The sequence below is a fragment of the Ursus maritimus genome, unplaced genomic scaffold (assembly GCF_017311325.1).
Source record: "Ursus maritimus isolate PB19 unplaced genomic scaffold, ASM1731132v1 scaffold_15, whole genome shotgun sequence".
In the NCBI taxonomy this organism is placed as follows: Eukaryota; Metazoa; Chordata; class Mammalia; order Carnivora; family Ursidae; genus Ursus; species Ursus maritimus.
Window position 1 is genome coordinate 62,832,798 of NW_024423897.1, and position 10,263 is coordinate 62,843,060.

General features: G+C 64.6%; 1 protein-coding gene and 1 long non-coding RNA gene across 2 annotated transcripts in view; one reads left to right on the top strand and one right to left on the bottom strand.

Annotated features, from left to right (window-relative positions):
- Nucleotides 1-3,030: 3,030 nt before the first annotated feature.
- Nucleotides 3,031-6,143, top strand: LOC103679239. The gene is made up of 3 exons (XR_005834907.1): nucleotides 3,031-4,008; nucleotides 4,549-4,729; nucleotides 4,952-6,143. It is a non-coding gene; the product is annotated as an uncharacterized LOC103679239 (long non-coding RNA).
- Nucleotides 6,144-6,227: 84 nt separating this feature from the next.
- Nucleotides 6,228-10,263, bottom strand: part of NKD2 (NKD inhibitor of WNT signaling pathway 2) — a 7,486-nt gene continuing 3,450 nt past the window's right edge. The window contains exons 4-8 of the mRNA XM_040630191.1: nucleotides 9,942-10,037; nucleotides 9,337-9,484; nucleotides 9,048-9,132; nucleotides 8,291-8,418; nucleotides 6,228-7,998 (exon numbers count right to left, since the gene is read on the bottom strand). Coding sequence (XP_040486125.1) covers nucleotides 7,433-7,998; nucleotides 8,291-8,418; nucleotides 9,048-9,132; nucleotides 9,337-9,484; nucleotides 9,942-10,037 — 1,023 coding nt within the window. The 3' untranslated portion in view covers nucleotides 6,228-7,432. The remainder of the gene's footprint in view (nucleotides 7,999-8,290; nucleotides 8,419-9,047; nucleotides 9,133-9,336; nucleotides 9,485-9,941; nucleotides 10,038-10,263) is intronic.

The following is a 10,263-nucleotide window of genomic DNA, read 5'->3' on the forward strand; positions in this document are numbered from 1 at the left end:
GGAGGCGCGGATGCCCGCAGCGTGCTGTGTGCCCCTGGGGGAGGCTCGCGGTGACCTGGGACAAGACAGCAGCCCTGGCCACGCACTCAGGCTGTGGATTCCAGAAGTGGTGTCCTTGGCTGGACCTACCCGGTTGTCATGGTTATGTTTCAGTTCTGCCCCACCCAGGATGCTTATAAGAAACCCCCGCTCGGACTGAAGGTCACCTTGGGCCACAGGGGTCCGTTCAGGAAGGTGGCCGAGGGCCTCGGTCCCTCGGTCAGCCTCCTCAGCACCTGTCCCTGTAATGTCCCTACTTGTGTTCCTGTAAATTAAGGCCAAGGAGAGCCGTTCACGCCTGCGCCCTGGGCTCAGCTGAGTGGCCTTGGTCGGCGTTGCCTGCCTGGTGCAGGAACGTCTGGAAAGGGAACCCCAGTTCCTCGGGAGTGCAGGCGGGCTCCACGGGTGGGCACATTCTGGGGAGGTTCTGGCTACGGGAAGCTGCCCGAGGGACAGAGTCCCCGGCGAGGGTCCTGCCAAGCCCAGCCTGTGTTTGCAGCTGGGACACCAGCCACGTCCTACACAGGCAGCTGGGCCCGGTTTCTGAGAATTCACCCGCGTTTCCCCGCCTAATGCGTGCACGCCCGTGGCTCTCGGTTTCCCCACACCGGGCGCCACGGAGGAGCTGGGCTGCTGCTGGGTGAGGTCCTGGGGCCTCCGTGGCCCCGAGTGAGCGAGCCGAAGCCCACGTGCCTGTCACCCCTGCCAGCACAGAGGGGACGGTGACAGCCACGCACAGGGCGTGGTGGGCCGTGTTCAGTGGTCCGTGGACGCGTTCCGCGGACGTTGTGCTCCACGTCCTGATCGCCCCGCCGTAGGTTGCGGTGACGTGTGCCTCGCTGTCCGCGGCGTATTTATTTATTTAAGCACCTGGGGATTTCCGTGATGATTCGGGGGTCAGTGAAGAGACTGCTGCTGTGAACGAGCCCCAGACGGCTGCGTCCTTGGCTTTCTCTGGCTCCCTTGGACCCCAGGGACGTCGGCCAGGTCCATGGATTTCAGGTTAGGGCAGAGGCTGAGCGTGTGCGCCCAGACATTTCAGAGGCGCTGGTGGGGGCAGCAGAGGGTCCGCGTCGCGCCAAGTGACCACCGGTCAGAGCGTGTGCCAAACAGCCGCCACCGGGCTCCGGGCGTCCTTGCTCTTCCCGCCATTGTTCTGCACTGAGTTAAGCGGCGAAACCTTCCTCCCTGGCCCCGGGTCCCCCTCGTGTGTCCGGGGCGGGGGCACGTCCCCAGGGCCCCTTTGATGCACAGCAGCGTTCACACTGGCTGCAGAAGGGCCAGTGCGAAAGAGGACCTCCCCTGCGACCCCTGTTCACACGACGTAGACCTTGGCGCAGCTGCGGTGGGGGGGGGGCTCAGCTGCGTCCGCGCCCTCTCCACACTGAGCTTCGTGGAACCTGCGTCCGCCGATCTAAGTTGGTTCCGCGTTTTGTTTTATAGCTTCCTTGTCTTTGTGTGATTTTGTTGGTAGAAGAATAAATCGTATAAAACCTGCGTATGTGGACGAGTGCTGTGTCTCACTGAGCGTCAAGGTGGGACAGCTGGGAAGTGCCCGGTCCCTCCCTCCCCTGACCGGCCCGAAGCAGGCGGCTCAGGCGTCATCACTTGGTTGGTCAAGGGGAGTGAAGGACGAAGCCCGTGAGTCAGTAGCGAAGGTCTGAGTAGATGTTCAGCATGAGAACGCGGTGTCGCCGCGTGCTGGAGTCCTAATTCCCAGAAGGGTGGGGTCCTCAGGGAAAACCGTTAGAGGGGACCCCTTGTCCCGGCGTCCAGGCTCCCGGCGCGAGCACTTACCGTGCCCTACGGGGGACTGTACCACAGACTGGAGAACAGCGTGAGACCCCAGCGCCGCCCCACGTGGCTGGTGGGAGCGTGGAGGCACCACCAATCTGAGCCGCTCGACTCCCTCCGCTCCCAGGGCCGCAGCCAAGAGACCGTGTGCCCTGTGTGTTCACAGCACCCAGGATGCGCAGACGCCCAGGCTCCGCCGCTGGTGAGTGGGAGACCACGCGGTCTGTGTGTCCACGAAGGAGCAGCCTTGACGTGGGCCGCACGGAAGCCAATCAGGTCACGTGTCCTATGCTAACATTTACGCGAAATACCCAGAATGGACAAAGCCAGCGGGAAGTGTGGCGGTGACGGCCCCCCCAGTGGGGGTGGGGGCGTGGTGAGAGCCCGTGATGGTGGGTACAGGGCTGCTTTGGAGTGATGCAGGAGTACTAAAGGGGATTGTGAAGTCTGAACAGCCAAGAATCTCAGCGTGGAGGCCGTGGCGGGGAGCCGGGGGGCGTGGAACCCGTCCCGGTGTCTCCTGGGGGCCTGGTAACGTGGCGGCCGCAGCACTGCTGGGAGTGACCCTCCTTCAGTCCTGCTGTGAGCGCTGGCCAGGCCCGGGACAGGGGACCCAGATGTCATGGGCACAGAGATGGCGGGGTGGGGGGTGCAGAAGAGATGCAAGGGGAGAGGACCTAGCAAATCCAAGGGTCCTGACCACCACGGGTCCCCAGGTGGCCACGGGGCGGGTCTGTAGCTGCGTGAGCCTGGGCAGTGTGGGCAGTAGAGCAGAGAGGCCCCATGGGGCCTCAGACTCTGTGTCACACCCTCTCAGAGAAGTTTAGCGAATCCTGTCACTGCCAAGAGGGATCCCAGCCCCGCCATGGGCCTGAGCAGCGATCGTGCCCTGACGTTGTGACCGAGACCCTTTTGCACAGCTGTGAGCCCTCTGCCTTCTGTCCAGCATCAGCCCGGACCCAACACGAGTGTGGGGGAAGCTGTGACCAGATGGCAGAGGGGAGAGAGGGTCAGTTCTTCTAGGCACAGGCAACGGCAGGTGCAAAGGCCCTGAGGCAGGGACAGCCTGAGGGTGGGAGGGGCTCCGAGGTGGGGTCAGGACCCGGCAGGGGACTCCTCTGGGAGCAGCAGGAGGTGGTGCCTGGGGTGTGGATGGTGGAGGCTGTGGTGCCAGCAGCAGGAAGTAGGGCCAGGAGATGGGGGCCCTGCTGGAACTAGAGATGGGGTCAGGGCACAGCAGGGCAGGCAGGGGCTGGAGGGCTGCCTGTGGCCAGGGAGGCCTAGACTCCGGCAGCGGGGTGACGGGGCCTCTGGGCACTGGGAGCGAGGCCCAGGAGATCCATGGAGCTCAGAGGAGCTCGAGGGCCCCATGGGTTGGGCGGTCACTCCAGGCTGCACCTGCAACCTGTGGTTTCAAGCTGGCGGGAGGGGAAGGACATGAGGATAGCGTAGGTTGGGGGACGGTGGCCTGGGAGTTGAATGAAGCCCTGTCCTGCGTGCCGTGGACGTGGCTCAGCCGCCGGCATTGGAAACGTGGCTGTGGTCACTGGGCCACAGGCATGGCCCCCGGGGTGGAGGTGGCAAGGCTGTGACTCCCATAATGGACATCCTGTCCTTGGTGGAGACCACAAGGTTACCAGCCCACCTTCACTCAGGATTCGTGCTCAGCCGGTGTGGGGCCCCCCTGCTGCTGCATGGGGACCCCAGGCGGACAGGCTCCCCCTCCTTGCAGGGCTGGCCAGCACCGCCCTCCTGGAGCCGTCACCCATGCCTGGAGCCTCCAGGGCCCCTTCCTCCCCGGGCCCAGACCCTGCGTGCGGTCCTTGCTGCACCCATCCCTTGGATCCTGCACGCAGGCCCTGGGGGCCGGCCCTGCTGGTGCCTCTCCCCGGGCAGCTAGGTGCCAGGCAGGCCCCGCCAGCTTCCTCCCAGGGCCCTTGCTTTCACCAGGACCTCACTGGGCGCTCAGGACAAGACCGTTTCTCTGGCTTTTCTTTCTGTTTCTTTCTGCCGTGGCCTCCGATGCCCTGAGGGAGAGGCAGGGGTGAAGATGAGGGGCATGAGAACCAAGAGGTCCCAGACGGTTCCTCGCAACATCTGCCCCCATCATCGCTGACTCTGGGCGGGGTCGTGTGGCTGTGGCGTCTGCTTCAGGCCCGTCGATCCCCGTGTCATGTGAGGGATGCCTTGCAGACCATCGCCTCCCCAGCTGTCCTTCCTTGCGTTCACAGCATCTGGGGAAACATCTCGCGGAGCCTCCTGCTTTTCTCTCTTGGTTTCGGGCATGGGAAGCAGGCTCGCCTCCAGCTCAGATGCAGCAACCTGTGGGCGCGTGCATGCCCCTGGGTGCACCCCCAGGAGGGGAGCTGCTAGGTTCACGCACCCGCCCGCCGGCACCGCACAGCATCCCTCACATGGTATGTTCAGCTGGAGTGGATCGGGGTTTTGGTCAGGTGTCCATTTCCCCATGGGGACCCACTTGACCCATCACCATTTGGGGAAAGATGTGGCCCGTGCTCCATAGGGCAGCCCTTGTCACAAATCTAGTGGCTGTATTTGTAGGTGCTGTGCCTGGGTCTCCTGCCCCGCTCCGGGGCTCGCTTTGCCTGGCCTCGGCGCCCCAACTTCATTCCTGTGGCCACGGTGTGTCCTGACAGTCGCTGCCCTCACTTCGCTGGGCACGTTCTCACCCCTTGGCGTTTCCACCCATTTTAGCATCGGAAATCTGGCTGAGATCTCAACTGGGACCAGACTGCGGCTTCGAGCTGCCTGCGTTGCCCGACCCGTGCCCTCGGCACACCCCTCCGTGTAGATCTTTCCGAGCTACTCCCCAGGACGTTCGTAGTGCCCGAGTCGAGAGCTTGTCCATCTAGGCGTTTGGCATCTTTGTGCTGTTGTAAGTGGTCTCTGCATTCGTCAGGGTTCTCCAGAGAAACCAGGAGAGAACAGAACTCGGGTCCCGTGATGACTGAGGCTGGGAGGCCCCATGGGGCTGAATGAGTCCGAGGCCTGAATCCTGAGATCCCGGAGCTCCGGGATGCCCGGGAGCAGGAGATGGACACCCCAGCTCAAGGAGAGAGGGACAATTGCCCCTTCCTCTGCCTTTTTTCCATTCCAGGCCGGATGGATCAGAGGATGCCCGTGCACGTGGGGAGGTGCTGAGTCAGAAATACCTGCAGAGACACCAGCTCAGACTCTGGTGTTCCCAGGCCGGAGGTGTGGAGACGGTCTCGGTGTCCAGTGGGTCTCTCACTCACCGTATGCTGAGTCTCTTTGGTGGCCCTGAGCCGTGGGTGTGGGCCAGTGGCATCAAAGTGCCCAGGAGTTTGTTGGGCACACCCCATCGCAGCCCTCCCAGAGTCAGCAGCAGACTTGCTGAGACCCCGGGACTCGGGGTGAGAAGGTGTGCTGGGGGAGACAGGCTTGTCCGTGTTTGCTCCTCCCTGGGGCAGCGGCCGCCCTCTCCAGGTCCTACTCTCAGCCCCAGCAGGGCACCGCCAGTATCTGACAAAGCCGTGGGAAGCCCAGTGTCCTCCTCCCAGCTGCCTCTCCATCCTTCCAGGCTGAGTGGGCAACTCTCCTGCCTCTAGTCATCAGGGCTCGTCCCTCTGCCTTCCCCGGGTGCCTACACCTGCCCCTGCCCCTCCTGTGCTCCGAGACCCCTTTTTCCTAAACCACGGCTCTTCCCCTAGAATCTCTGGCTGAAGCCCCATCCAGCACCCCACACCCTTCCCAGGGTTCCCGGCAAGCTTCCACCTGCCCCTGCCACAGCCCCAACATGGAACCCTCAGCTGTCCCCGGCACTGCCCACCTTCCCGGCTCTGGAACGGGAGCTCCAGCGCTCCTGATCCCACCGGGCCAGGGCTGGCGAGGCACCCGGCTCCCACCCGCGTAGCCGAGCAGCACCGCAGCCTCCTGCTTTCCCTGGATCTCCAGGCCCACCGTCCCTCCTAGCCCCCGTGGGCACTTCCCACGGCAGGCCGCGCTGAGGCCAGAGGGGTCTCTGTTTGGAGCGAGGCTTCTCGGAAGCACGACTCTGGTCTGAGACTCCTGGTTCACTCCTTCCTTTACCCCCCAGTGCCCACTGGGCTGCTGTGTGTGCTGATGGGCCTGGTACCAAGGACGTGGCTTGTGGCCTCAGAGCTCATGCGTTCGCGCCCAGGAGCAGACGGGAACAAGGTTCCAGGCAGCAGGCATGGGTGAGGCTAGCATGCTGGTGGGGACACACAGGTCTCCCCAAGTGCAGAGAAACATGTAGGTTTGGGACAGAAATGAGGGAACAAAGCAGAGAATGGTCTCCCAGGGGCAGAGGGTGGCATGGGTCTCCCGGGGGGTGAGGGGTGGCAGGGGGTCTCCCGGGGATGAGGGGTGGCATGGAGGCCCAGGTACTCAGAAATCCCAACGGACGTTTGAGGGTGCCCGGCACCGGATGTCAGGAGAAGCAGAGGGTGGCAGGTGCTGTTTGAGCCTCTGCAGACGGAGGCTCGTTGACAGAGCCTCTGTCTCCCCATCAGCCTTGGTCTGCACGGTCCCAGATGTGGTGCCCAGGGTCCCGTTATCATGACCCAGTTTGGGGCTTAGGTTTTAGGGTTTCTTGTTTGCTTATGCAGGAAAATGGGGGGAAAGTGTATCCATAAGCACGGAGTGTGCACACACGTGTGCGTAAGCAGAGACGCACACGCTCTCTCCCGTGCCCCCGGCGGGGTGGCCCGCTCTGCACACCTGTGCCCCCGCGCTGCTGGTGCAGGTGGACCGAACGTGTCTGCAAAGCTTGTCTCACAACAGGGTATGACGTGGTACAGAATGCATGTGTTTTTATTAAGCCTGGGGTGGGGGGGCGAGCTCCCGCTGTTGCAAAACCGCTGGCAGATTCTCAACTCGCTGGCAAGTCTCCCTGCTCCGGGACAAGTAGCTTCCTGCCTCAGTGGGACCGCCGCCCGCACCCCCGGGCGTCCTGCTGGTCTGCAGCCCTTCTCCTGGCGTCTGCAGGGAATCCCGCTTTCCCGAAGGGGAGCGTCACCGAGGCTGTGCCCAAGTGTTTGGATGTACGTGTCTGTGTCCACCGAGCATGAGAAGCCTGCCTGCCGTCCACATCTGTGTCCACTGAAGACGCCAGGGGCACGCACGTCCAGACGTTGCCTCCCACAGGCCCTCGGCCCTGCCCCACTGGCTCCTGCCACATTTCCTGACAGTGCCCCGTCCCGCGTGGCCGCCCTCCTTCCAGCCGTCAGTGCGTGGGGGCCACGCGGACGACAGCTGCCCTGAGCCCTCCCCTTATGACTTCATAATGAATAAATTACAGGAAGGGCCGCCTAACAAGGAGCCCTTGCCACCCCGTGTGCCGCAAACGCGGGGCGTCTCGTTTGGAATCCAACAAAAGCAGATACCCGCGTATTTTTCCACACTTACGTAAGGTTTTAAGGGTTACACAAATGAGCTTCATAACTGAGCTGCCAGTGGCACCCCAGGTGTTCATCTGGTCCCCGCGGCCGTGGGGAGCACAGAGGAGGGGAGCACAGCGGAAGGAGGCCCTCCCCAGCAGCGGCCGTCGCCCACCTCTGTGGAGCCCCCACCCGCGGCCGGGTGCGTGCGGCACGCTCTAGGACGGGTGGTGGTGGTGGTAGTGGTGGTGGTGGTGGTGTTCGTGGTGGTGGTGGTGTTCGTGGCGCTGGACCACGGGCACCACGTAGCCCTCCCCCACCAGCACGGGCGGCAGGTCCCGCACCACCTCGTGCTCCAGCACCGCGGGCTGGCTGAGCACCGCCTTGAGTGGCGAGTGGCCTTCCCTGCTCTTCTGCCGGGACCGCTTGTGGCCAGAGGGCTGCGGCGGGGGCTGCGGGAGGTGGTGGCCGTCCTGGGGGGCCTGGGGCGGGGCAGCCGGCAGGTAGTAGCCGAAGGCTCTCCCGGGCTTGCATCCGCTGGGCGCCCCAGGTGGCCGCCCTGAGCCCTTGGGGGACTTGAGAAGCAGCTTCTCCTGCCCTTTTAACCGGGGCTGCACGTCCAGGGTCCTGACGGTGGGCTCTGTGGCCGGCAGCGGGTGGTCGGCCAGCACCTGGGACCTGCGGTGGTGTGCCGTGTGTGTGTCCGACTCCTGGGAACGGGACCTGCTTTCGGGGTGCATGGCCTTGCCTGGGTGCTCCTGCTTGGCCTGCACTGGTGGGGCCCCTGTGGACACGGGGCACCCAGTGAGACCCACGGCGGGGCCCCTGCAGAGACAGAGCACCCAGGGAGACCCGCGGTGGGGCCCCTGCAGAGACGGGGAGCCCAGGGAGACCCGCAATGGGGCCCAGGTCACCTTGGAGCAAGTACAACCCACACACCTGAACAGGGTGCCCACCTTTGGATGCAGTACTGTCGTGTGGTTCATTACAGGGACCCCAGGACGCTCAGGCGGGGCTCCTGTTCCCAAGGTATCTATAGCAGGGCCTCACACCCAGGGTCGGTCTCCAGCACCTACCAGGTCCAAACTTAGATGTGTAGTTCTCGATGCCAGCCAGGTCCAGGTAGTGATTTCTCCGCTCGGTGTTCTCATCCACGCGGTATGGGCCCCGCGCGCAGCAGGCGTGGGGGTCGGCGCCGGGCCTCCTGCACGCACCACGGGGATGAGAGCTCTCAGCCTGCACTGAGCAGACGCTCGGAGAGGAAGGGGCGCCTGCAGGGGGTGGTCTCGGGGTCCTGGGCAGCGGGCCCTGACCAGCACCCACTGCCTCAAAGGGGAACAGGAGAAGGGCCATGGAGGATGGCAAGGCCCCCAGCCAGCCCTGGGGCCCCCAACAAGATCCCAGCACCACCATCGGGGATGCCCTGCAGAACGCACGAGAGCTGGAGCCTTAGAGCCGCGGCAGAGAGCGGGTCACCGCGCTGGGCCCTCCAGACTGCCCAGTCACTGACACCCACAGGGCTCCAGAGCACGGCAGTAGAGGGTCTCGAGGCTAACCCGCCACTGCCCCTCAAACCTCACCCACCTCTCAGACACCGAGAGCACTCAGCTCCAGCCGGAGCGCCAGCCGCCAGGCAGGCCCCAAGATGATCCCCTACCCTGACAGCGGGCAGTGCCTGGGCCCCTCGGCCAGCATCCCGCCTGCCGTGCCCAGGTGCCCGGTGTGGTGGCTCCGTTCCGAGGGGACAGCCCTGAGGCCTGCAGGTGTCAAGCAGTGGGCAGACTGCTCCCACTGAGGACAAGCCAGGGACGGAGCCGGACCCCAGCCCCTCACCTGGTGTGTGCAGATGGCCTCTTGTCGGCCCCCCTGGGGTCCTCGGTGAGCTCGGCTTCCATCCCGCAGCGAGCGGGCTCCCGGGCTGGAAGAGAGGCAGGCATTCCCCTGCTCGTCCACTCACACTCTCCCTTCCCAAACAGACACTGTGCCTGCGGAAGGGACGGGGCGCTGACCGGTAGGCAGAGGCTCGGGGAGTGAGCGGTGAGCACTGTGGGGCAGGGTGTGCGGGAGGGGCTGCTGTCTAAAGCAGGGTCTGCGGGGGTGTCTGAGCAGGGGAGCCCCTCACCCTGGCCCGTCGGGGGGCTCTCCTTCCTCCTGCGGGGGGACTCAGGGCTAACTGTCAGCTTCACACGGAGGGTCTTGCTGCCGCCAGAGGAGAGGCTGACGGAGGCATCGACGGCCTCGTAGATTGTGTGTATCAGGCTGGACATGTCCTGAGGACGGCCATGGCGTCACCGAGAGGCGGCCTGGGCAGGGGGCCCTCCGTTGCCTCCAGGCGGCCTCCCACACATGCCTGTCTTGGCCGTCTTTTTGTCCCCCGAATCTAGCCCTGTGCATGCCCCGGGCAGCCTGGGGGCAGCCCTGCTGTTACTGGGATCACATCTCACGGATGCTTAAATTTGAACCCACTCTGTGTTCAGAGGACTTAGCAGTTGGACGCCACATTCTGCACACAGGCCAGAGAGTGCAGGCGTGTGTCCGGCCCCACCGCCCCGCCTGGGAGTCGAACCCAGCACAGAGGCCTGGAGAGGTCTGTCGGATCCAGCAGACAGCGGCTCTGGGGTCCCTGGGCTGCTCCCCCGACCCCTCCCCACCTGCCTCCTGGGGCCTCTCCTCCCCTCCCGAGCTGGGGGTGGCATCTGTCTGTCTGTGGGCGGCCGGGCACATCACCTCCCTGGTGGCCTTGCCGCTGTGGTCGAAGCCGTAGAGCGTGAACGTCCACTCCTGACGGTTGTTCTCCTCCACGGAGACGTCACACTGCAGCGCCTGTGGGGGCACGTGGGACACAGGCGGGCAGGGTCACCCTGGGGCCCCGGGGCCTTCGGGGCCTTCCTGCCATCCTCGGAAGACCAGCGCCTCCCACGGCCCCAGGCCGGTTTCTGTATCCTTCCGGCAGCTGGCAGGCCGCCCCCGGGAAATGCCTCAAATAATCTGGTGTCAGAGTGGCTTTGACTGAATTCACAGCAACCCCCCCCCCCCCCCCCCCCCCCCC